This window comes from Mustela lutreola, chromosome 2 (assembly GCF_030435805.1).
Source record: "Mustela lutreola isolate mMusLut2 chromosome 2, mMusLut2.pri, whole genome shotgun sequence".
NCBI classification, from domain to species: Eukaryota; Metazoa; Chordata; class Mammalia; order Carnivora; family Mustelidae; genus Mustela; species Mustela lutreola.
The window spans coordinates 144974295-145001846 of NC_081291.1; the positions used below are offsets into that span (position 1 = coordinate 144974295).

Consider the following 27552-nt stretch of genomic DNA (forward strand, 5'->3'; position numbering starts at 1 on the left):
TTGAGTGAATAAGTCCCATATTGCTTCTCTGTATTTACAAGCTATAATTTCAGTGTTCAGTCTTGGAACTTGTTCTGATAAATATATTGTGTTAGAGTAGATGGACAAATTTTTTAAATTGGGTTTTTTGATTAAACTTTTGTAGATAAAAGTCACCTCTAATACCTCTTTGAAGTAGTAGGATGGTTTTATTAATACAGTGTCTATTACTGTTAAAATATTAGTGTTTGTAATTTTTAAGAAAAAAGATCTTTACCAAATACCAAAATCTTTACCAAAGGTTTTCCAGGTAATTGTGAAGTTAGTTTACCAATTTGATTTAGGTATCTAAAAACTTTATTGTAATTAACTGAAAGGAAATAATCTTAAGATAAATTACACTCTTTCTTGTTCTTTAAGACAGTGTACAAAACTTTTTCTGAAGGTAGAGCCATATTGTATGGGTTGTGATACAACTTTAATATCCTTAGTGTTATTTAGGTATTGGGATTCGTCTTGTACTCAGTAGCCTTACAAATCAGCATTTATTTTTTTATTAAAGATTTTATTTATTTAATTGACAGATCACAAGTAGTCAGAGAGGCAGGCCGAGAGAGAGGGGGGAAGCAGGCTCCCTGCTGAGCAGAAAGCCCAATGTGGGGCTTGATCCCAGGACCGTGGGACCATGACCTGAGCCACAGGCAGAGGCTTTAACCTACTGAGCCATCCAGGTGCCCCACAAATCAGCATTTTTTTTTATCAGTGTTCATTCTTATGCATAAAACTTACCTGTTGTCTCTTATTCTTTTTGGTGTGTTTTCTTCTTCTTCTTCTTTTTTTTTTTTTTTTTAATTTGGTGGTGGTGGTGGTGTGTTTTGTTAACAGTGCCTTGCTTTCTTCTTTTTATAATTTGGTGCTGCTTTTCTTTTGAAAAACAGGTGGATCCAATACCCATACTGCCAGCATTGCATTTAACAAACTTTAACAAAAGCATTAATATATATATATTTTTAAAGATTGTATTTATTTATTTGACAAGCAGAGAGCACAGGTCGGCAGAGAGGCAGGCAGAGAGAGAGGTGGAAGCAGCCTCCCTGCTGAGCAGAGAACCCAATGCGGGGCTTGATTCCAGGACCCTGGGATCATGACCTGAGCCAAAGGCAGCGGCTTTCACACACTGAGCCATCTAGGGGTTCCTAATATGTTTGTTAAAAGCAGTTACCTTCAGTTTGATAGAATTGTGATTATTAATTTTTTGGACTTGATCACCATATGATGTCCTTCACTTATTTTCCATTTTGAAATAGGAATTGGTAAATATGATTGATAACCATCAAGTAACAGTAATAAGTGGTGAAACTGGATGTGGAAAAACTACTCAAGTTACTCAGTTCATTTTGGATAACTACATTGAAAGAGGGAAAGGATCTGCATGCAGGATAGTTTGTACACAGCCAAGAAGAATTAGTGCCATTTCAGTAAGTAATGTCTCACTTTTTAAAATTCCCCACTTTTTATTTTCCATTCTCCTAGTCTTGCTCGAAATAAACGGATTTTGAACGTTTGTAGTGACTTCTTAATTAGGTTTAGGGTATGTTCCTATGAGAGCAGGTATTTGGTAGTAAACACCAAAAGCTCCAATGACCTCTTACTGCTAATAGGTGCTCAAGTTTAAGTATAAATGCAGGCAAATTTTAGTATAAAACTAGAAGAATAAAAAGCTGATAAATTTTTATAGGATTATAAGCTGCGAAAAGTATCCATCCATATAGATGCTTTAAATTTTACTCCTTCATTCATTCAGTATTATTTTTTGGTTCTGTTTTTTCAGTAAGTACACTGGTGGTGAAAGCAGGAAGCCTTGCAGTATTTTAACTGCACTTTTAAGCTTTTAATGCAGCTGTTCAGTAAGAGGGAATTCATCATTTTAAAAAAAGGGCATTGTTTTAGGTTTATCCTGTTAATAGTTGTAAGTACATGGTTAGGGCAAACAGCAGTTTTGTTTGTTCAGTTAGATGACCTAGTTAAATGTATGGGTTATATGTTCTTTAAGGATGTTTGGGTTTCTGACAGCATTTGATGTGTATAGTAAGTTTATTTCAGTGTTGTAATTTTATATGTAAATTTCAATTATAAGAATTTATGGTTTTGTTTAGTTACATGATAGTCTATTATCTCTAAGTCATTTAGTACAGAATCTGGTTAGGAGCTGCATTACCAGTTAAGGCAGTATTTTGGAGGAAATACAGTATGCATCTTAAGCTGATTTCTAAGAAATACTATTTAAAGAATACAGTAACAGTCTTTTTGGTACATTCATATTCCTAGGAAATACATAAAATCACAGAACAGTGAAAACCCACTTTTGTTATAATACAATTATAAAGCTAGATTTAAGTAAGTTAATATTATCATTTTCATTAATACAGCATTCCCATATATATTGACAGTATGAAGATATGCTAACTAGGTTACTTTTTATTTATTTTTCCAAGATCTGTTAATACTTGAATGGGCAATTTAATAAGTAATAAAAAGTGAAGTAATTAAGTCCGTTAATACAGGATATACTGGCTGGAAAGTTCTGCTTCTGAAGTATTGTTTCTTAATTATGCCATTTTCTGTTTCTAATCTCATGAATCAGTGTTCTGTCACAAGATGACTGTGGTTACTTTTAGTTACATAAATCGGTATTGGATTATAATAAAATTTCATCAGTTCCAAGTTCATCTTTGGCCGCCATAACTTTTAGGACACGACCAACAACCAGGAATTAAGCAACAGCAATCTCTACTAAGAAGAAACAAACAAAAAACTGGAGAAAAAAAAGTATCAACATGTATTTACCCTCAAATTATACACAAGTTTTATAAGCTTAACTATGGTTTTAATGTGGGTGTTGTTTTTTGTTTTTTGTGTGTTTTTTTTTTTTTTTTTTAAGATTTATTTATCCATTTGATGGAGAGAGGGAACACAAGCAAGGAAAGTGGGAGAGGGAGAAGCAGGCTCCCCGTGTTGAGCAGGGAGCCGGATACAGGACTTGATCCCATGACTCTGGGATCCTGACCTGAGTCAAAAGCAGATGTTTAATGCCTGAGCAGCCCAGGCGCCTCCCTGATTTTAACTCTTAGTCAAAAAAAAGTCAAAAAGAAAGGTAGAATGATGCTGTAGAAAAGCACTTTGAAAATAATGATGAGAGAGAGTTTGGCCTTGGAGGGCTTTATAAGAGGAGGTGAAAAGTGAATTGAAGAAGCAAGTAGTCTGGAGCTTTTAAGGAACAACACACAGTTTTAGATCCCTGGGATTCTAGTATCTGTCTCTATTTTTTTAACTCTGGAAAAACTGATAAACATTTTTTCAATAAAACCAGATTTTGTGGGATATTCCACATGTTCTTCCTAAAGGAAATTATATTTTTTTTGTAAATGTCTTTTATTTTGCTAAAAGGTCGCAGAGAGAGTGGCTGCAGAAAGGGCAGAATCTTGTGGCAATGGTAACAGTACTGGATACCAGATTCGTCTCCAGAGGTAAAGAACATTCACCTGTTGTGTCAGGTAGATTTTAGTGAAACTGTGAAGTTAGAGATTAAGGAGAAAAATGTTCCCTGTTGTTATGCTGATTATGATTAAAATTAACATCTAAAGTAACTACAGTATAGGAAGCTTGCAACTTTTTAAATCCAAACAGGAGTTTTAAATATGCCTTTTAAAATATGCTTTACATTATGAAACAGCTAAAGAAATAACTTTACATGCTTTTACATTATTAAATGGCTAGAGAAATAACTTTTTCCTGGATGTATATCAATAGGCCATTGCACACGAAAGGAGTTGGTGTCTCATATCTTTTGCTACCACCATCCCAACTGACTATTGATTCTGGTATCTTTAACCCCCTCTTCACTCCCTTATATTTCTATAGCCCTTTTCTGGAGCTCAGGATTCCATTTATCTTTTTAAGTGAACTGATTTTCCAATCACTGAATAGAAGTTTAGGCCCCCTGTGTATTAAGTTATGTTACTGGATATGCCTGGTTACTGGTATGTAAGTTATGTTAATGGTTATGCCTTTAAAAAGACATCATTAATATTGTATCATGACAGTGAAAATAATGTATAGTGAACTTGAATGTAGTATTACACATTAGTCTGTTACAGTAGGCATTCTTAGGACCAAAAACTTACTGTGAAGATTTTCATTAAAACTGTAAGCAGTTTTAAATTGAAGATTTTCTTTTAAACTTTTGTGGTGCTAATTTGTTAGTAAAGAAAACGAAAAACTGTTAACTCCTATCTTTCATTCACAGTCGGTTGCCAAGGAAACAGGGTTCTATCTTATACTGCACAACAGGAATCATCCTGCAGTGGCTCCAGTCAGACTCGTGAGTATGTTTCACTTCAGGACAGACATTTTGTTAAACATTATCAAAGATGTAATTGTTAAATTGGATTTTACTAGTTGTGGAGATAGAATGGTTCAGTTTTTAAATTTTTACTAAGTTACATACTTAACACTTTTGCTTAGGCATTTGTCCAGCGTTAGTCATATTGTGCTTGATGAAATCCATGAGAGAAATCTACAGTCAGATGTTTTAATGACGGTTATTAAAGATCTTCTCAGTTTTCGACCTGACCTGAAAGTGATATTGATGAGTGCGACTTTAAATGCTGAGAAATTTTCAGAATATTTCGGTAAGTAAGTTTTTATGATTATTGCTTTAGAAAGTTACCACAAAGCCACTGAATTGAGAGTTTAAAAAAAAAAAAAGAATATATTGTTAGGTACAAAGTAGTTAAAATGAGGGTTTAGCAATTATTTTAAGTATTCAGGAGAATACTGTAAGTTGTCTTAAATAGCTGAGACTATCTTTCTAGTTACAACAGATAACTAGAGAAGTGAGCCTATTTTTAAAAGGCAGCATCGTCTGTGTTAGAGTGAAGACATGTAGATTTTTGGTGCTACTATCAGATAATAATTTAAGGTGGCATCTGTGAAGTCAAATCAAAGGTTTGAATAATTTTTTGAACACTTTTTCGTGATTATTCTGTGGCATTTATGTACTATCACAGGCTAGGGTGGCAGTTTGCTGGTAATTATAGTAGTGACCACTTATGGAACACCTTTAGTATGCCAGATGTGCTCTATTTGGCACTTTGTCTTCATTAATCTTCATAACACCTTTTGAGGTAAGTGCTATTATTCCCATTTTTATAGGTGTCTTTCCCAGTGTGCTTTATAATGGTTGCATAATTAAGAGACGGTTGAGAGGATTTGAAACTAAATTTAACTAGCTGTAGAATACATTTTTTTAATATTATGCCTCTTTTCCCTTACAGTCATGAGGGAAGGAGAAGAAAATAGTAGATGGGATTAAAATGGAATAGAGCTCTATTTAAATATAAATATTTAATATAAATATAAATATTTAAATATTCTTATATTCAGCTTGGTTGACCTTCAGAGACCCGTGAAATTAGTTGATTATATTATGTCTTATTTTTTGTGTGTGCAGTGAACTATTCAGAGCTAACATTGAGTAACTTGCTCAGACTTGGGAGAGGCAGAGCTGTGATACCACTTCAGATATTTTGATCTGTGATGCAGTGTTGTTCTTTGTCTCTAGTGCGTCTTGCTTGTTTTGCTTGGTATGAAATACTAAGTAACATTAAGTAACAGTACTAGGAGACAGTTATTTTAACTGGTGATTCTAGAAAGTAGGTAACACTTCAATATTTCGTTATTGTCTTGTTTTGATTGCTTTTTCTCTTTTCCTAATTCTGGGGGCCATAGGAGTACTGCTTCTTAAGTTGATTTCAATAAAACTTGGGTTCTGATGGTACCATCTTGGCTAATGATGGGGAGGAAATAGACCTCAAGTAATGAGTTTTGAGTCCAACTTAAAGTTCTCTATTCTTTGTATTTTGGGTTACTTTGTAGAACTCTGAGGTGTGTGTACAGTTTGTAGCAGTAAAATGGTAGTGAACAGTAGACTGCTAGTTCATTAAACTCAGTATGAAAAAATAGGGTAGAACTGTGAAAGTGCCAGGACCATTTCTGAACTTAAGAAAGAAAGAGAGTTATTGGCTTCTTTCTTGTCTGTTGATTTTTTTTTGTTTTTTTTTAAACATTTGAGTACAGATTTATCTTTTGTCTGCCATAATAGGTAACTGTCCAATGATACACATACCTGGTTTTACTTTCCCGGTTGTGGAGTATCTTTTGGAAGATATAATTGAAAAAATAAGGTAAGTAAATATTAGGAAATAAAAGAGATGTAAAAATATTAATGTGTCACCTTTTGTTCTGTCGATCTTTACTCTCAGAAACTCTTTTTTAGCCACTTCCAAGACCCATTGTTTTTGGTTCTTTTTTTATATCGGTGATTCCGAAACTGGGTTGCACATTAAACTCACCTGGAGTCTTTTAAAGTCCAGATGCCCCATTTTCACGCCCTACCAAAATTACATTACAAAGTCTGGGCTGGTAGCCAACCATCAGAGTTTTTTAAGGATCCCTGGGCTGCAGAGTTTGGGAGTCTTTGTCCTTAGTGCTTAAACGTCTCTTCTGATTCACCTACCTGGTTTTCATTCTTCTTTGCTGGCTTCCATTGCCTATCTTTTAAATAGGATTTCCTCTGAGGGTTCTTAATTATCCTTTTCTCAGTCTTTTATGGTTTCACTGTGAACCTATTTCCATGACCATAGTTACATATTTTCACAGCTCTCAGAACTGAAGCTCTATATGAATATTAAATTTGGAATCTGACTCTGTACTCAATAGCATTCTAGTACATTAGATACCCTCAACCTCACATTTTTCCAACTAAAAATGTTATACCCAAAGTTAAAATGAATGGGTCTTTCAGTGGTTACTGGCATGATTCTCCCACCCCTTGTTTAAGTTGTAAATCAAAAGAGCTAATATCAAGCAGTTAAGTACCAGAATATGTTACCTGCTTTACATGCTTTAGTAACTAACTTAGTCTAAATCATTCTGTACTCCTGCCTGCCCCACAACACAAACCTGAGAGCATTCTTCTTGAACATGCCTTCTTGTTTTTATTTCTTCTACTTAAGGTCTTCATTATCTCTTCTGTACTTAAAGTTCTTCTTTTGGCACTTTTGTGTTCACTGTCACATACATAGTTTTCTACAAAATCTGGTTAAGTGCCCATTCTTCCCCTAGTCATGCCTCTTGAGATTTCTCTTTCAAAACTTGTTTAAGGACCTTCAGTTTTAAAAACAGTTCTTAATATTCTATTTATTGAGGGAAACCATTTGTATTTAGAAAACTATGTGCTGTAATCATAAAACTAACAACTAACACTCATTCACAATGACTTTATCATTACTTGAGAATAGTAATAAAACCTAGAACTGCTTTTTATCTTCCACAAAGTTGATACTAAATTAATTTAGAACTAGGACTATGCTTTGTTTTCCTAAATCATTTCCCTAAATTAATATAGTTGTCAGTTACGGCATATATAGGTAGATTGATAAATTTAGAGAAAAACTTGTTTAAGGACTTCTGTGTTTTGTCATGGCCTATAGCAGAATACCTCAGCTGGTATGCCCAAATTATTGATCCCTTCAATACACAGGCCATTAGCTACCAGAAGCCTCCTCTAGGGGACTATACCAAATTATATTTTACTTTCTTGATGAGAGAAGGGTTGGGAAAACACAGCCTGTAAGATCGGGTTCCAAGTTCCTTAGCTAGTCATCGCGAGGTTCTTTACAATCTGGCCCCGTCTTTTTCTAGCCTTATGCATCTCATGGCTTATGCATGCTAAATGCAACATTCCCTAATATGCCAGCCAGTGCCCTTTCATTCAAGCACTTTATGCTTTATTACATGCTGTGTTCTCCTCTTAGACTTACATGTGCCACTCTCTCCTTCCTTTATATATATAAACTCAGTTATGTAATTATAAATCCCAGCTTCACTGCCTATTAAGCCTTGTCTTATTCCTCCTCATCTGGACTCCTATATCACTTTTATCATCTCTCTTATAATATTTAACATATTGCCATGTAGTGTATATTTATATTTGCTTCTTACACTAGACTACAGATTTTGGGAGGTCAAGAATTTTGTCTGTTCATCTCTGTAACTGCTGCACAGTATAGTGCCTGGCCTGTAGTAAACATGGGAATAAATACATAGACCGATGTAGAAATACAGAGGATTGTCACTGGTCATTTGAGATTTTTCAAGGTCACAGCTTGCTTGTTATGTGAAAAAAACAGGAAGTAGTAGTGGTAGTGGGAAGGTGAAAACAAAGATCCTACAGCATATTCTACATGGAGAAAAGCTGAATTTTGTGTGCACATTTATCAGATTCTTACTATATGTCTTGCATAAAGTTTATGTGCACTAGGGCCTGAGCATAAACAAGGAAAGACATATCTTCAGAGCTTATATGTGGACAGACACAGAAGCTGTCAGGCAAAGTAGCAGCAGAAGCAAAGTAGTAGCAGAAGTAAAGAATATATTGGAAATGAGATTATATAGCAGGGATAGACTGGGCAAGTCAGGAAAGCAGTGAAACTTGGAGTAGGAAAGAGGGTAATGTATATGTCAGAGAGGGTAGAACATATAAAAGTATGAGAGAGTATCTTGGTCTCTCATGCTCTGGTTTTGTCATCAGTAAGCTTTATTGTTGCATTCCTTTGATTCCACCATTTGTCTCACTTCCTACTGTGGCACAATTACCAGTTGTTTTCTAATAGAATAACAGGTGACAGCTTGCCAGCAGTGAGAGTGAAGTTTCAGGAGACAGTTCTCTGAAGTTATTAAATGATGATTTGCGTTCTTAAGCTCCCTGGAAGGCAGGGAATGTTCAAAGAACTGTAGCTGAAGGAAGGGTCTGTTGAAGAAAAGAGATGGTGTCTGTGCACTTGTCATTCCCTAGTCAGTCCTAAGTGGGGAATTGAAGGAGTATAGTCCTTCGACAGAAGTTTTCAAGAGAAGCTCTCAGCTCTCCCTTCCCAGAAGAAGAGCTACACTGTAGGGATGTAAGAGGGAAGGAAGCAGGGTGAGATGATACAGAGGATTGTCACTGGTCACTTGGGCTCTGGGGGGTTGAAGGTTACCTCTGTTTTTTGGAACTGTGGGAAAGGAGGCAACTGTGGGTCCATCCTGCTGACTAGGACTAATCTCTGTCTCAGGTTGCCCTACCTCAAGTTGATGCCTCTATATGTATCGAAGACTTAGGGGAATCCTGGGTCACAGGTACTGAATATAGGGAAGGGGATTAACACTTTCTGGGTGCCTACTATGTGTCAGGCACTGTGCTTTATTTTATTGGATTTTTCTTTTGTTCTCGTGCCTGTGTAATTATAAGAGTTTTAATTTCTCAAACAAGCAAACCGAAGGGTAGAGGCATATACCTTGTCCAAGGTCACACAGGTAATCAGTGGCAGAGCAAGGACAGTATTCCAGTTCTGTCTAATTCTAAAGACCATGCTCCCAAATCCCCCTTTTGGATCTAGGTGCTCTCTTCCTAGGCAAACTCGGAGGGGTTTTGAAGTTCAAGTGCAGTTAGTTTCTTTTTTTTTTTTTTTTTTTTTGTCTTTTCCCACCCCATGCCTCTCCAAACCCACTTGAATTAGGTGGCATTCTTAGGGAGATGCACCTCTGTTTTTAGCAGTCACTATGGCATGATGGAGTCATGGCATAATACTGGACTGACACATAAGAGTACTGATTCTGGCTCTACTATTTAGCTCTGACTATAGGATGGAGCAGAATTAAGATAAATTATCTGAATTTCCTGGGGCACTAATTAAAATTCTAGATTAGCAAATCCCAGCCAGACCCACTGAATCCTAATTACAAGGGATTGAATTCAGGACTCTATATTTTTATTTATTTATTTATTTATTTAAAAGATTTTATTTATTTGACAGAGATCACAAGTAGAGAAGCAGTCAGAGAAAGGGGAGGGAAGCAGTCTCCCCACTGAGCAGAGAGCCAATGTGGGGCTTGATCCCAGGACCCTGAAATCATGACCTGAGCCAAAGACATAGACTTAACCCCCTGAGCCACCCAGGTGCCCCAGGATTCTATATTTTATAAGCTCTCTGTGGGATTCTTATGTGCACTCAGGTTTGGAAATCCTGTATTCAAAATCTGAGTATTCCACTAGGCATTTACTATTATTTTGGACTTAGGTTAATGTTAACTTTGTAAACTTGAAAAGTAAAAGTGACTCTAGTATTAACTTTTTTTTATTTTGTCTGCTAATAATAATGATCTAGAGGTTTTTATATACTTTGGCAGATGGTTTTATATACTTTGGTTTTATATACTTTGGTAGACATCTAAAATGTCAGATCTTATAAATTAATGAGTAGTTGTAAACATTTAATTAGCTTTCACTAGAAAGCATAATGAAAATGTTCTTTAAAATCCAAATGTAAAAAGTCATAGATATTTGCTAAAACCAGAAGAGTTTCCAAAAAGTGAAGCTATTTAAGAATGTTTTTATTTTAGATATGTTCCAGAACAAAAAGAACACAGGTCTCAGTTTAAGAGGGGTTTCATGCAAGGGCATGTAAATAGACAGGAAAAAGAAGAAAAAGAAGCAATCTATAAAGAACGCTGGCCAGATTATGTAAGGGAGCTGCGAAAAAGGTAAGTGGGTTTTTTGGGGGTTTTTTTGTGTGCGTTATGTTTTGTTTTAATTTTTTACAGCACAGGATCTGAATAACTAAAACAAAAAAGCAGAGTTTGTCTTCTTGAACTTGTTCATAACTGTTATTCCAGTAATTCTTTTCTATATATTAATTGTTTCTCCACGTTTGCCAATTGAGTTAATTTTTAGGATTTTGTAGCAAGTTGAACCTTAGGAAACTTTATCAGGTGTTTGATGATTTTCCGTTTAACTTTGATAGGTATTCTGCAAGTACCGTAGATGTTCTGGAAATGATGGATGATGATAAAGTTGATCTGAATTTGATTGCTGCCCTCATTCGACACATTGTTTTAGAAGAAGAGGTTAGTTTATTGCTTTTTGGTGATATAATTTTAATTGTATTAATATAACAAGACCCTGAGGAAAGAAAAATAATTTTCTTAAATGCTTTTTAAAAATAGCATATGGAAGAAACTGCTTTAACACCAGAAATAGGAATCTCGAAATAACCAAGATTTAGGCTTTGATCTATTTAAAAGAAAGAGTAAACAAATGAAATATCTGGATTGTAAACCCTGTTTTTTAAAAGTGACCTTGTATTCTTCAGTTATAATCAGTAACTAAATTTCTTAAGCTAATAAAATTTTAATGAAGACTTAAGTATGTACAGAAGTTTACTTTTATTGTGTTTTGTTACATGATTTTTTTGTAATCATTATTTCCCCACCATACAGGATGGTGCAATATTGGTCTTTCTACCAGGCTGGGACAATATCAGCACTTTACATGATCTCTTGATGTCACAAGTGATGTTTAAATCAGGTATTACAGAAATGTATTTTATTGCAACTCCCAAGAATAGTACTTAAGTCATATGTAACATGGTTGTTTTCTTTTATTTCTAAGACTATTGCTTTGAAGGCTGCCTTACTATAGGAACTTGGTGGTCTTAAGCCCAGCCTCGGTTTTTTAAAAACTTAGATCTCTCTCTCTCAAAATAAAATTCTAGGTCACAAGATGAAGGTGTTAGGTATATGGTAAAGTTCTTAATTTGGTATTATAAGAATAGTTCTGCCCCTTTTCCTAAATTTGCCTAATAATATTGAGCCCTTAAAGTTAAGCTGTTGGAGCTCGAGGTGTTTTTTCACTCAATGCTGCACTTGGGCAGAAGCATAGGTTGAATTTTATCTCCTATCCCGGAGTTTCTCAGCTCAGACTGTACAACAAAGTCAATCATTAGTGGTGCTGCTTTAAAATTCGGATCCTCAAATCTATGAATGTGACTTGAACATCTGTAGTTCTTAAAAATTCCTCAGGTGAGGAAAGATGGGATTGGGAGGGAGACAAACCATAAGTGACTCTTAATCTCACAAAACAAACTGAGGGTTGCTGGGGGGAGGGGGTTTGGGAGAAGGGGGTGGGATTATGGACATTGGGGAGGGTATGTGCTTTGGTGAGTGCTGTGAAGTGTGTAAACCTGGTGATTCACAGACCTGTACCCCTGGGGATAAAAATATATGTTTATATAAAAAAATAAAGAGAAGACTATTTAGAAACTAAAAAAAAAAAAAAAAAAAAAATTCCTCAGGTGATTCTGATGCTTTAATATCATGTTTGGGAGACAAAATCTCTTAGGTTTTAGAGAAATACGTGAGGCCATTTTTCTCCCATAAAATTCGTCCAGAGCATTTTCAGGAATAATTACTAATACCAAATTGGTAGAATACGAAGCAAATTCTGTTTGGTATTTGATAGTTCTGACTCTAATCTTTTGAAGTGTTTTGACACATTTTTCTAAGACACTAAAGATATTTTGGTCTAATTGTATTGGCTGAAATAGTAAAGCTGTATTTTTTATTCTTTGTTAAATCCCACTATAGTAATGCCTTTGAGACATTATCTGTAATTAAAAGTTACTTGCTATTCTCTAGTTGGAAAATGTTTTTATTTGATTACCATGACTTCTCTGTAATGAAATACTGATTTCTCTTTTCCTGGTCAGTGATAACCTTTCTTTATAGAAAAGCCGCAGTCATGATTAAACAGTGCAATTGAATTTTTTTTTTTTTTAAACTGGAATTTTTTTGGGGGGCTGAACCTTCTAATGTTGGCCCTCTCTTACCCCCAAAATAATTGCTACTGTATGATCTACTTCTAATTTCAAAAAACATGAGTGTATGTATTTACCAAGAAAAATACAGGGAAGATATACCAAAATTTAATACTATAATTTCTGAGGAAGTGTGGAAAGGGTACGATATTATAGATTACTGTAATTTTTATTAGTTTTCTAAAGAAGGAGGTATTAATTTATACTTTGACTACTAGCTCAATTCTTTTCTTTCCAAAGTTTAACAAGAATGTTTTTTTTTTCTCAAGTTAAGTTTTAAAATTTTAGGTTTAATAATCAGCTATACTGTTAGCCATTGTAGAAAGGTCAAAAAATTGTTCTGACTCCATACTGATTGAAAGGTAAATCTTGAAACCCAATTTACCGAATGTTTACCAGCTTTCTTACTGCCTAAGTGTGGATTCTGTTCCCACTGATTACTATAGTTGTGCAATATCAGCAGTCTAAATTGTGTTTGTCCCAGTTACAGTCTTCAACAGAATTATTTTTATTTTCAGTGTTTCACCTGGCTGCTGATTTTTTAACTTGTAATGAAACATTTAAACTTACAGAAAGCTTGGAGACTCATAATGCACATCATACTCCATTGATTTCTCTAGAGGCAACAGTTATTTTTGTGATCTAATTTTTTCCTTTTCAAAGTAAATTGCAGCTATCACGTTATCTCAAAAAATATATGCATCTCTAAAAATAGACAATTTTCTCTATAACCACAATGCCATTATCATACCTAACTCTTAAACATATCTAATAATCCAATCTGTAGTCAGATTTTCCCTGCGAAGTGTTTTTTATAACTAGTTCATTGACACTACAGAAAAACTTAAACCAGATAAGTCTTAATCTAGATAATCATTTCCGTACCCTCTTCACTTTCCGCATGGTAATGTCTTGTGGAAAATACTAGGTCCACCTGGACTTGATATGTCTGAATCTGAATCCTGCTAGTGTCATTTCATTTGATCCTTTCTTATCTATACTTTTTATAAACTGGAAATTATATCTTAAGACTTTATCCAATTCGAGAAATATTTTTGGCTTGAGTATTGATTGAGTTGATGTGTATTTCATATTGTTTGAGAGTAAGTAATTCAGAGCATCCTTTTTAACAGTGTCAGTTGCTTAACCACTTTTTACTACTTTTGAAGATTTGTAACCCTTATTCAGAGGGGCCTAGAGAGTCTGGGGACATCATATCTCCTTTGAATAGCAATTGTGGTTTTTTTTTCTGGGGGGAAATACAGCTATCTTCAATCATTTGGACACTGACTAGAGATTTAAGTGAGGTTGCAGTTTTTTGTAACCGTAGATAAGCATGAAATCTACCCTTGCTTCCTTAACACGCCCTTAGTTCCATCACTGATACTACACCAGACTTTCTCCCTAATAGCTAATATCCACGAACGGACTGAGTTGTTTCATTTTGAAACTTTAGGAATATGATTTCTTACATTTTTAATGAAATTGTGTTTAAAAATGTGGTTCATCTTTGGAATGCATTATATTTAGTCAGTGCTGTTTCTGTTATTTTTTAGCATAAAAATGGGCATGGAAATTAGGATATTTCCTAAGTAATGTGCTGTAAAAAAACCATATTCTCTATTAATTAAAATAGTGAGGATCATCCAGAGTCTACAGACTTACATTCATGTTAAAGCAAAATTTTCTGGTCTTCAATTAGGTGATGGGAATGGAGTTAGTGATGTTTTTCTAGCATAATTTGAAAACATTGCTTCTAAGCTTAAGCATTTTTTAGGAATTTGGGGAATATGCTTATCAGTGTGCAATAAATTGACAATAAAATGTGAGCAAGAACTTGTTGGAGCACCAAGGAAAGAAGAAAATAAAAAGAAAAATTTGCCCTGACTATACATAAGAATATAAATAAGAGTTACATGGCTTAGCATCTCAACTATTGTTCTGTGTCTGTCTGCTGGAGCTTTTCTGCAGCTATTTATCTTAAAGTTTAATTTTCTTTTTAAATTTTCAGACAGGTTTCTTATTATACCCCTACATTCACTGATGCCTACAGTTAACCAGACACAGGTATATTCTTAAATTTATTCACTCTCTGTCTTTGAAATTGAGGCAAGCTTTAAGGGCTGTTTATTGTATGCTTTATTTTCTCTTATTTTTTGAAGGCAAATTTTCTAGTAATCCGTATATATAAAAAGTACTTCTTTGAGAATATTTGTAGATCAGTCTTCAGGGGATAATTGCACAAGAACTTGAATAACTGAGGGATATTAACAAACACTAGTTTTGTCAACATCAGGGAAAAGTTTAAAGATTGATTTCACCAATAACTTGTTTGGGTTTCATTTACCTGTGACCTACTAAAGCTTGATGTTTGAGATTTTTTATTTAATAGAATTAGTATATTTGTAGGCATGAGATTTCCTATTTTATCAATAATATATCATTATAGTTTTGAATGTGTTCTTTCTTTCACATTCAGGGATATCCCTAGTTAGAATACAGCTGTGTTCTCAAAGGCAAGATAGTTTTCAGGACTGCAGTGTCTGTAGGCCCAGGTAGAATGAGATTAATCAGAAGAAAATCTGTCTTCCCTTCTAGTTTTTCCACTTCTTTTCTAAGAATATATCAAGACAGGGGCAGCTGGATTGCTCAAGTTAGTTAGGTGCCTGACTCTTGATCTGGATTCAGGTCATGATCTTGGTGTTGTGAGATCAGGCCCCAAAGCGGGTTCTGCCTTGAGCATTGGGCTCTGCACTGAGCGTAGAGCCTGCTTGATATTCTCGCTCCTTTCTGTTGTGCGCATGCACGCTCGCGCATGTGCCCGCATGCTCTTTCTCCCTCTGTCTCTCCCCCAAAAATAAATAAATAAATAATGACTTTTTTATGGAGGCACTTTTAACATGTTTCCTGCTGATACCATAGTCTAAGGCTTAGCCAGTTTAATTGGATAGAATGTACATACCTAAAGGAAGATAGTAAAGAGAGAAGACTCTTAATTCCAAAGACCAGACAGAACAGTGTACAATGTGGCAGTGCTTCCTCTCAGACTCCATAATAGCAAATTATGTATTCCTTTTCTAGAGATTACATGACTAGATTGGAAAACATTTTCTCTTGATTATCATTTTTATAAATGAGACAGATTTATGCATTTCCTTGCCTTATAGCCAAGTGGTACTTGACTGTATATCTTCTACTTGGCTGGCTTTGTGAAGGGTGCTGTTTGTAGGAGTCAGCATTTGAAGATTTTTTTTTTTTTTTTTAAGTTTAGTCTGATTTCAAAAGCTTATATACAGTTTACAGCCAGACATCCATTCTGTTGAGCTTGGCATTTGCCTTGGTGGTTGGTGCCTTTACCCATACAGTTTTGGATAATTCGTAGTTCCTATTGCTAAACTAAACTCTGTCTCAGAAGTTTGACCACAAAAAGACATTTATATTTCTCAGCTTTTGTTGATAAACGATTCTGTAAATTCAAATAATCATATTGCATTTGAAATCTTGTTTGTGATAAGGTTCCAAAATCTGGGAGGTTCAGTTTGTTTTACCAAAAAGGAATTTTATAGTATTGAAATGATGTATATCTATAAATTGTATCTACACGTATTAGATGCATATGTAAATGAACACAGAATGCTAAAAATGACAGTATCTGAAGTACTTTTTCTGACTGAAAGTATGCTGTATTAGAAATTAATTACTTTTGGGGTTTTGATTTATTTATTCTTACAGGTATTTAAAAGAACCCCTCCTGGTGTTCGGAAAATAGTAATTGCTACCAATATTGCAGAGACTAGGTAAATATCAGCTACTGATGATTGTATTTTTTTGAGCCCAATAAATTATTCACATACCCTGGACTCTTTCTCTCCCAAAGATGCTTCATAATTTTTGTACATAAAGTTGTTTTAATTTAGTCATGGCATTGAGCATAGGTTTTTGGTTTTGTTTTTTTAATCCTGTAATGGTTTAGCCTTCTTTACAAACAGCCTTTTTAATGTTTTGGTTTGGTTTTTTGTTTGTTTGTTTTAGCTTTCTTAAAGAAGCCTGGGAGTTGGGGTCAATTTTGGTTTTGCCTTTTTCTGGTTGGAAGTCATGTTGTTTGATAATCAGTTGTGAATAGCCTTTAAAATTTGTTGTATTCCCTTGGAGGTATTAGTATGTCCATGCAGTTATTGAAACATTTTTCTGTGGAAGCTGATATTAAACCATGGCACTTAGACCCACCAAGCTAAGTACAAAAGTCATCAAGTAAGCTGTGAAGTTTGACCATGGGCAAATAAATTCCTCATGTGATCTGTTGAATTGGCTGCCACTGCAGCTCCTGATGCTGCTTATACAGTTAGGTGCTCTATCCCTGTCCTATTGGTAAATGTGGGAATATTGGTGAGAATCCCAAACTGCTAACGGTATTTTGACCAATAAAAAATTCTTTAAAATCCTGGTCTGTAGGCCCTGTTCGAGGTTATGTGCTTTTGATGTATTTTTAATATTTTATACATCTATTTTCCAAACAGCATTACCATAGATGATGTCGTTTATGTGATAGATGGAGGAAAAATAAAAGAAACACACTTTGACACACAAAACAACATCAGTACAATGTCTGCTGAGTGGGTTAGTAAAGCTAATGCCAAACAAAGGAAAGGTCGAGCTGGAAGGTAAGATGGAATCTTTGTCTGAAACATAGTTTCTTTGGAAAAATACCTGTCAAGTTTTCTATTTCATGATTTTTCTACTCTTAATTCTTCAACATAGTTAATTAAAATTTTTATTCTTAACTCTGTTACGTATAATTTTAATTTTTTAAGCACATATTACTAATAATCATGATAACTAGTAATAATATTTGAATGTCATGGTATCTCCTAAGTACTTTGTATGTATTAACTTGCTTAATCCTTGCTACAGTATAATGAGGTAGGATATTGTCCCCATTTAAAGGGTTTGGAAATGAAGGTATAAAAAAATGAAAAGTGGAGCGCCTGGGTGGCTCAGTGGGTTAAAGCCTCTGCCTTTGGCTCAGGTCATGATCCCAGAGTCCTGGGATGGAGCCCTGCATCAGGCTCTTTGCTCAGCGGGGTGCCTGCTTCCCCCTCTCTCTGCCTCCCTCTCTGCCTACTTGTGATCTCTGTCTGTCAGATAAATAAAATCTTTGAAAAGTCACACAGCTGTGTAGGCAGCAGATTCATGATTTGAACCCAGCAGTCTAGTTCCAGTGTGGGCTCCTAATCCTGTCCTTTACAGCTATACTGGTTTTTCATTATTAGTTACCAATGAAAACACAGATAACATACCTTTTCCCTGTTGATGTGGTGGTAGCATAAGAAATAAAAACGTCTCTGTTTCAACGGTAGGAAAAATAATTTGCCTTTAACAAAAATAATTGGACTTAAAACTGTTTTGATGCATACTTCACAGTATTTTTACACCCTTATTCATCTGAGTGAATCCTGTCTGGAATTATAGAAGAGAGTTTTCTCTTTTGCCTCTTACAGGTAGAACAAAAAGATTTCCACTAATTTTCAGATCTGGAATTAAGTAAGGAAAGGAGAATTAAAAACACTTTATAGATCATTTTATTTGGAAGAAAATTTTATAGATTATTAATGCTTTTACATTTGTACATAGTAAAGCTCTGACTCATTTGCTGTAATCTTTGCAGATTATCCCATTATAATTTGGAGACAGTTTATTAGATTATAAGGTTGGTGCTCTTGAGGCAATGTCCTGACTTACTCTAAGAATTGTACTTTTCTGATCAGCTGTTGGAGGATAACTTGATTTCAGGTTCCACCAAGACTAAGGTTTTCTCATGCAGACTTAACACCACTGGATACTGATTCAAGAAGTATTCACTGTTTGGTATACTTTTATATGTGAATAGTAAACATATTAGCAGAAATTAAAACAGTTACAGAAATAAAGTAAATGAAGTATTACATTTCATATAATTTCATATAATTTCCACTAGCTTGGTAGAAGTTACCTATAGATTTACGTTGTTTTAATTCAAATGGACAGTAGTTCCTTGTAGAATCTATAGATTCTTTAGAATTCTATAGAATCTAAAGATTCCTTTAGCAAAGCCTGATCAGTAATTATTTTGAAGACCAGGGCAAACTATATTATGGGGTCATCAGTGGGGGCACTCTTAGTTTCTGTGCACACATTTTATGTGCACACATTTTTTTTTTTTTAAAGATTTTATTTATTTGTCAGAGAGAGTGAGCACAGGCAGACAGAGACAGAGTGGAAGGCAGAGTCAGACGGAGAAGCAGGCTCCCTGCGGAGCAAGGAGCCCGATATGGGACTCGATCCCAGGACGCTGGGATCATGACCTGAGCCGAAGGCAGCTGCTTAACCAACTGAGCCACCCAGGCGTCCCTGCACACATTTTATTAATAGGTGATGAGTCTTTATAGACTTGTGACAGAAATAGCTAAGGTTTTTGGAATTTATTTTTATTCCTGTAGGAAAAGGACATCCCCTTTCTTGAGCAGCAAGATCCCATAGAAATATTTGTTCTGCTTGAAGATGTGTGAATACCTTGGACCTCTACACATCTGTCCTTAACATTGTCCAGCATTCACATCACTAATGAAAAATTTAACAATTAAAAAATTTCCAGGGGCGCCTGAGTGGCTCAGTGGGTTAAAGCCTCTGCCTTTAGCTCAGGTCATGATCTCGGGGTCCTGGGATCGAGCCCCACATCGGGCTCTTTGCTCAGCAGGGAGCCTGCTTTCCTTCCTCTCTCTGCCTGCCTCTCTGCCTACTTGTGATCTCTCTCTGTCAAATAAATAAAAATAAAAAAAATATTTAAAAAAAAAATTTCCAGCATCCCTCTGAAAGTTCACTAAATAGCACATAGTTAAGTTTTTTAAATGCTGTAGATGGATTAAGGATTAATGTAATGCTAGGATTTGTTACATAATGTGATCACAGGGCCTATAGAAATAAAAACCCCATTAGACTGCTGTTACTATTACTAAGTATAGCAATCTGGAATTTATAAGTTAGAAATAGGGAACTACAGTACTGTTTGGGGAGGAAATCTATTTCTTAAAACTAGTACATAGGGATAGTGGATCTAGGGTTTTATAAAAACAGATGAGAAAGAATATGTGATAATAAAAATGAGATGTTAAGTAACTTTGTTATGCTGTACCTTACATGAAATTGATACTGGTTACTTTCTCTGCTTCCTGTTTTCTCTGGAGTTCTAAAAAGTCATTAGTAATACTCTTTTATTTATTTTTTAGAGTTCAACCTGGTCATTGCTATCATCTGTATAATGGTCTTAGAGCAAGCCTTCTGGATGACTATCAGCTACCAGAAATTTTGAGAACTCCTTTGGAAGAACTTTGTTTGCAAATAAAGGTAAATTAGGTGGGAAAATTAAAAAAGTAAATGGGGGGTAAGGTTGTAATTTTCAACATTATTATAGAAGAAAGTAGCATATTATCTGTGAAGAAAAATTATTTCTATGCATTTGTCTCTTTTGTGTTAGTAAACTGTTTTTAAACTTCCTTCAAAAGTTGATTAACCACATTTTTATCATGTACACTCCAGAGCCATAGTGCCTGTGTTTGAATCCCAGCTCCTCCCCCTGACAAGCTAGTTCTGTTAGTTGGCAAGTTGTTTAAATTAAGGTTTTATAAAATTCTTAGAACAGTGCCTGGCATATAGTAAGTGTTCAGTAAATGTTAGCTATGTGTACTATTATTGCATCTTATGGTGTTATTCCTCATGATAAACTTCTCCCCATTTTTCACCATCTTCTATATATTTTGATGCAATTAACCTTCTTATTTTGAAAATAGTTGGTAATCAATTATTTTGATTGACGGAAAAGTAGCTGAGATTTTAACCAGCTACTTTTCCCATCAATATAGAGTTGGTGAGTAATAGAAAGTAGTAACTTGAAAATCATGTATGGATTTGATGCTTTATTCAAGTGATCAACAGGCAGGACTAAACTGTTAATGTCAGTATATATATGTTTAATTATGTTTGTCTTCCCCCAGATTTTAAGGCTAGGTGGAATTGCTTATTTTCTGAGTAGGTTAATGGATCCACCATCAGATGAAGCAGTGTCACTCTCCATAAAACACCTGATGGAACTGGTAAATTTTATTTTTTAAAAATTCTAACTTAGATTTATAATGTTAATGCACATAAGCCACCTGATTTTAAAAAATTTACTCTCATTACCGCAAGGTAGACCAGTGAATACATAGTGCCAGATCTGATTTACTCTTTGGCTATTCAGCTTAGTATATGAAATGCAAATTAGAAAGATTTAAAATCATAGTTTTGTGATAGTTTTATCATTCTGGGCCCTTTCCACTTTTTTTCATTATAGGCTTGTTTTAAAATTACGTGAAATCTTGAAATCTTTCAATTTACTGGTATTTGTCTTCATTTGTATTCTTCAAATGAATTTGGTTGGTTTATTGACTCTTCTGATTACCCTAATGTTTTTAGAGCTTTTGTCAAAATCAAGTAATTTAATGATGGTATGGTTCGACATCTTAAAGGCAGCTCTTGTATTTTTGAAAGAATATCAACAGGTGCCTCATACTCCCCTGCCTACCATTTTTATTCTTAGAGTTTTGTTTTGTTTTGTTTTGTTTTAGTTGTTTTTTTGTTTTTTTGTTTTTCTTAATGAAGTCAGGGATTGACAAACTAGTTTCAGTTTCTTAGGCAAGTGACTACTAGCTATCCCTGCACAAGTTCATATTGAGAAGAGTCACAGGTCTGGCTGTGAGTTACTGCCCAGAGTGAGGAAAAGGGTGCTATACGGTAATGCTCAGAGTATAGAGAGAAAGTGGTTCAAGCTGTGTTATCCAGTAAGGTAGCCACTGGCCACATATGACAATTTAAACTTTGAAGTAAATTACAAATTCAGTGTCTCTAGTCTTACTTGTACATTTCAGATGCCCAGTAGGCCCATGTGGCTGGTGGATATTACATTGGACCACACAGAGATAGAACGTGTCAGTCACTGCTACAAGTTTTGTTGACTAGTACTGTGTTAGAGGTAGCTGAAGATGTACTTGACATATTTGAGTTTTATTTAAGCCATCTAGACAGTTAATTTTGAGAATTTGGGCCATATCAGAACATTGCAGTAACTTCTGAGATAAGTTGTTTTAATTAAAAAAGCATTATAATTTATCTTGTTGGAATTTGTATTACATATAGTGAGGTTACTCATATTTTAGGAGAGTAGCAAGTGCAGTTTTACCACTGACTTGTCTGTCTTCCGGTCTAGGCTTTTATCTAATAGAATAGGGCTTTGCTGCTTTTTTTATCTAATGGAATAGAGCTAGGTGGCAATTAGAAAATCAGTTTAACTATTTATGGACAACCAGAAGATAGCTGGACTCTGAAGACTGAATAGATGACTTCCTCTCTCTGAGCTAAATTGAAGAGCCAGTCTTAGCCGTTTGCAGACAACAAAATCATGAAGAGGGCAGCAAATCCTTGCTAACATTAAGTCTAAAGCCTGCATTTTGTTTTTAAGTTTATTTAAATTCCAGTTAATATACAGTGTAATACTAGCTTCCCATGTACAGTATCATGATTCCGCACTTCCCTACAACACCCGGTGCTTATCACTAGTGCACTCCTTAATCACCATCACCTATTTAACATCCCTCCCACCCCACCCCACCCCACTCCCCACCCCACCCCCCGCCCCAATTCAGTAACCATCTGTTATCTATAGGTAAGGGTCTGTTTCTTGGTTTGCCTCTCTTACTTTCTGTATGCCCTTTGGTCTGTTTCTTAAATTCCACATATGAGTGAAATCATATGATACTTGTCTTTCTCTGTCTGACTTATTTCACTTAGCACAATACTCTGGCTCCATCCATGTCATTGCAAATGACAAGATTTCAATCTTTTTATGGCTGAGTAACATTCCATTCAATATATATGTACCATATCTTCTTCATCCATTTATCAATCAGTGGACACTTGAGCTGCTTTTGTAATTCGGCTATTTTAGATAGTGCTACAAATATTGGGGGTGGTGCATGTATCCCTTGGAATTAGTATTTTTGTATTCTTTGGATAAGTAAGTAGTAGTGTAGTGGCTGGATCACAAGGTAGTCCTGTTTTTAACTTCTTGAGGAAACTCCATACTGTTTTCCAGAGTGGCTGCACCATTTTGCATTCCCACCAGCAGTGCATGATGGTTCCTCCTTCTCCACATCCTCATCAGCACCTTTTGTTTCTTGCATTGTTGATTTTACCCATTCTGGCAGGTGTGAAGTGATAGATCATTGTAGTTTTGATTTGTATTTATTTGCCTGATGAGTGTTGTTGAGCATCTTCTTCGCATGTGTTTCTTGGCCATCTGGATGTCTTCTTGGGAAAAAATGTCTATTCGTGTGTTATGTCCATTTTTAATTGAATTATTTGTTTTTTGGGTGTTGGGTTTCATAAGTTCTTTATGTATTTTGGATACTAACCCTTTATCAGATACGTAATTTGCAAATATTTTCTGCCACTCCAAAGGTTGCCTTTCAGTTTTGATCGTTTTCTTCGCTTTGTAGAAGCTTTTTATTTTTTATTAAGTTCCAGTAGTTCTATTTGTTTGTTTTATTGACATATAATGTATTAATTTCTTCAGAGGTACAGGTCTGTGAATCCTCAGGCTTACACAATTCACACGACTCACCATAGCACATACTCTCCCCAGTGTCCATCACCCAGCCACCCCATCCTTCCCACCCCTCTTCCCACCATCAACCCTCAGTTTGTTTCTTGAGATTGAGCCTTTTACGGTTTGTCTCCCTCTCTTGTTTCATTTTTCCCTCCGTTCCCCTGTGGTCCTCTCTCTTGTTTCTCAAATTCCTCATGTCAGTGAGAGCATATGATAATTGTCTTTCACCGATTAACTTATTTTGCTCAGCATAATACCCTCTAGTTCCATCCATGTCATTGCAAATGGCAAGATACCAGGGTTTTTTTGATGGCTGCATAGTTTATTTTTTCTTTTGTTTCCCTCAAGAAGCATATTTTGTAAAAAAAAAAAAAAAAAATTGCTGTGGCCGATGTCCAAGGGGTTACTGCCTATGTTCTCTTCTGGGATTTTTATGATTTCCTATCTCACATTTAGGTCTTTAATCTCTTTTGAATTTATCTTTGTGTATGATGTAAGAAAGTGGTCCAGTTTCATTCTTTTGCATGTTGCTGCACAGTTTTCCCAGCACAGTTTGTTGGAGATACCATCTTTTTCCCATTGGATAGTCTTTCCTGCTTTGTTGAAGATTAGTTGACCATACAGTTGTGAGTTCATTTTTGGATTCTCTATTCTGTTCCACTGATCAATGTGCCTATTTTTGTGCCAGTACTATGCTGTCTTGATCACCACAGCTTTGCTTCATAGCTTGAAGTACAGAATTGTCATGCCTCCAGCTCTGCTTTTCTTTTTCAAGATTGCTTTGGGTCTTTTGTGGTTCCCTACAGATTTTAGGGTTGGTTGTTCTAGCTCTTAAAAAATGTTGGTGGTATTTTGATAGGGATTGCATTAAAGGTGTAGATTGCCTTGGGTATTATATATAAACAGTATTCTTCTAATCCATGAGAATGGAATGTTTTTTCATTTCTTTGCATCCTCTTCAATTTCTTCCATCAGTGTTTCATAGTTTTCAGAGTATAGATCTTTCGTCTCTTTCGTTAGATTTATTTATTCCTAGGATTGATAGAGTTGTAAACGTGATTGATTCCTTAATTTCTCTTCCTGCTGCTTCATTATTTGTGTATAGAAATGCAACAGACTTCTATATGTTAATTTTGTATCCTGCACCCTTAGTGAATTTATTTATCGGTTCTAGCAGGTTTTTTTTGTTAGAGTCTTGGGTTTTCTATATAGAGTATCATGTCATCTGCAAAGAGTGAAAGTTTGGCTTCTTCCTTGCCAATTTGGATGCCTTTTATTTATTGTTATTGTCTGATGGCTGAGGCTAGGTGGTGAGAGAGGACATCCCTGATTGGTTCCTGAAGGTAGAGGAAAAACTGTTTTTCCCCTTTTAGGATATTAGCTGTGAGATTTTTGTATATGGGCTTTATTATGTTGAGGTATGTTCTCTCTAAACCTACTTTGTTGAAGATTTTTATCATAAACAGTTGTATTTTGTCAAGTATTTTTTCTGTATCTGTTGAAATGATCATATGGTTTTAATATTTTCTTTTTTTAATGGGTGTATCATGTTGATTGATTTGCAAATATTGAACCACCTGGCAACCCAGGAGTAAATCCTCCTTGATCATGGTGAATGATTTTTTTAAAGTATTGTTGAATTTGGTTTGCTAGTATTTTAATTGAGAATTTTTGGATCCGTGTTTCTCAGGAATATTGTCCTGTAGTTCTTTTTTAGTGGAGTCTTTATCTGGCTCTGGTATCAGTAATGCTGAATGAATTTGGTATTTTTCCTTCCTTTACTGTTTCTTGGAATAGTTTGAGGGTAGGTATCAACTCTTTAATTAAGTTTGGTAGAATTTGCCTGTGAAACCATCTGATCCTGTACTGTGGTTTATTGGGAGTTTTGGTTTTTTTGTTTTTGTTTTTGTTTTTGTTTTTTTTAATTGATTCAGTTTCTTTGCTGATTATTGGTCTGAGTTTTCTGTTTCTTTCTGTTTCAGTTTTGGTAATAGTTGATGTATTTCTAGGAATTTTTTACTGGTTGTCCAATCTGTTAACATACAGTTTTTCATAACACCCTGTTGCAATTGTTTGTATTTCTGTAATAGTAGTGGTTGTTACTTCTCTTCTCCCATTTGTGATTTTATTTGGGTCTTTTTTCTTTTTGATAAGCCTGGCTAGAGGTTTATCAGTTTTACTAATTTTTTCAAAGAACCAGCTCCTGGTTTCTTTGATCTGTTCTGTTGTGTTTTTTTAGTTTCTATATCATTTATTTCTGTTCTGATCTTTATTTCCTTCCTTCTGCTGGTGGGAAGCTTACATTTTAAAGAAGTAAGAAATTCCCAGTATCCTAAAAGGCCCCCTGCTACCCTTTCCCAATCACTCCACTGTCCCTTAGTCCCGAAGATAACCTCTATCATGACCTTAATGGTAATCACTTTACCATATAAGTGTACATTTCTTTAAAGAGCTTAGTTTAATTTGTGAACTTTACATGAACTCATACAGGATATAAGGGATTTCTTTTGAAGGGGAGGGGTTTCTGGATTCTTTTAATATTGTGAAATCCATCTACATAATTGCTTTTAACTGAAATTAATTCAGTTTCAGTTCTTTACTGTATTTTATTGTGTGACTACTGAAAGACATTTTTCTTATTTCCAGCTTGAGGCTACTGCATATAATGCTGGTATGAGTAATCTTCAGTATTCACTTTCTTGGTACACATATTTTATGTATTTTCATGGGCATAGACTTAGGAGTGAATTCACTGGCTCTCAAGGTGTGTATTCATATATATATGAACTTGGGTAGATAACTAACAGTTTTCCAAAGTTGTCAAACCACTTGACATTCTGCTGGTGCCAGTGGTAGGTGAGAGTTCTCATTGCTCTAAAGTTGCACCAGTCCTTGGGAATCTTGTATTCTGAGGGTGCGGATAGGTAGTTCTGATTTGTGGTAGTTCTAGTTTGCATTATCACAATGAATTTGCCAACAGCTTTTTGTAGGTTTGTAGGTTTGCCTCTTCTGAAACTATTGATGCCTGCTTTTCTGTTACGGTGTAAGGAATTCATTTTTATACTTGTGTCTCTTGATCTGAGCTTTTGTCAGCTGTGTATTGCATGTGCTTATGTTTTTGCTTTTTTACTTTTTTAATAGTGCTTCAATAAATAAATTTTAATTTTAATATAGTAACATATCACATATATCAGTCTTTTTTTTATGTTAGTAATTTTTGTCCTGTAGTAAGCCTGTATCCCAGAGATAGAGTTAACTTGATTGTTTGGTCTTCCACATTTAGATACTTAATCCATCTGCAGTTGATTTGTGTGTGCATTTGGTAAGGTAGGATTCAAAATTTTTATTGAATCTGGATCACTTGACTAAATGCTGTTTATGGAAAAATTCATCCTTTCCTCTTTGTTCTATAGCTTTTATCTTAGATCGAGTGTCTGTGGATTTGTAGACTCTGTTCTGCTTTAGTGCCCTCATATGTGTTTGTTGAACCAGGCCATGCGGCCTTAATTAACAATACTGAGTCTTACCAAATAGGATCATGATTTATCCCATTCGTTTAGGTATTTAATCTCTCTTGGTATTTTGGTGTTTTCTGTGTAGGAGTTTTAGGAGTTTAAGATTCATTTCTCAGGGCGCCTGGGTGGCTCAGTGGGTTAAGCCGCTGCCTTCGGCTCAGGTCATGATCTCAGGGTCCTGGGATCGAGTCCCGCATCGGGCTCTCTGCTCAGCAGGGAGCCTGCTTCCTCCTCTCTCTCTCTGCCTGCCTCTCTGCCTACTTGTGATCTCTCTGTGTCAAATAAATAAATAAAATCTTTAAAAAAAAAAAAAAAGATTCATTTCTCAGTAGTATTTTTAGATTCTACTATAACAAATTTTTCATTTTCTTATGACTCTGATATACAGAAATGAAACTGGTTTTTGTTTTGTTTTTAAAGATTTATTTACTTATTTATTTGAAAGAGAGTGTGGGTGCACACACGGGAGAAAGGACAGAAGGAGAGAGGGAGAGAGAGAGTCTCAAGCAGAGCCCAATGTGGGGCTTGATCTCATGACCTAGGCCAAAATCAGAGCCTTGATTAAGGCTTAATGAACTGAGCCACCCAGGCACCCCTGTAAAGACAGTTTTATATATCCCTTTCCACTTAT

At 35.2% G+C, this 27552-nt stretch overlaps 1 protein-coding gene across 1 annotated transcript in view; it reads left to right on the plus strand.

Moving 5' to 3' along the window:
- Positions 1–27552, plus strand: part of DHX36 (DEAH-box helicase 36) — a 53259-nt gene that overhangs the window by 12550 nt on the left and 13157 nt on the right. The window contains exons 5-17 of the mRNA XM_059163707.1: positions 1287–1457; positions 3427–3506; positions 4286–4360; positions 4504–4670; positions 6143–6224; positions 10480–10620; positions 10881–10983; positions 11356–11443; positions 14743–14798; positions 16464–16528; positions 17249–17392; positions 19994–20111; positions 20759–20857. Coding sequence (XP_059019690.1) covers positions 1287–1457; positions 3427–3506; positions 4286–4360; positions 4504–4670; positions 6143–6224; positions 10480–10620; positions 10881–10983; positions 11356–11443; positions 14743–14798; positions 16464–16528; positions 17249–17392; positions 19994–20111; positions 20759–20857 — 1389 coding nt within the window. The remainder of the gene's footprint in view (positions 1–1286; positions 1458–3426; positions 3507–4285; positions 4361–4503; positions 4671–6142; positions 6225–10479; positions 10621–10880; positions 10984–11355; positions 11444–14742; positions 14799–16463; positions 16529–17248; positions 17393–19993; positions 20112–20758; positions 20858–27552) is intronic.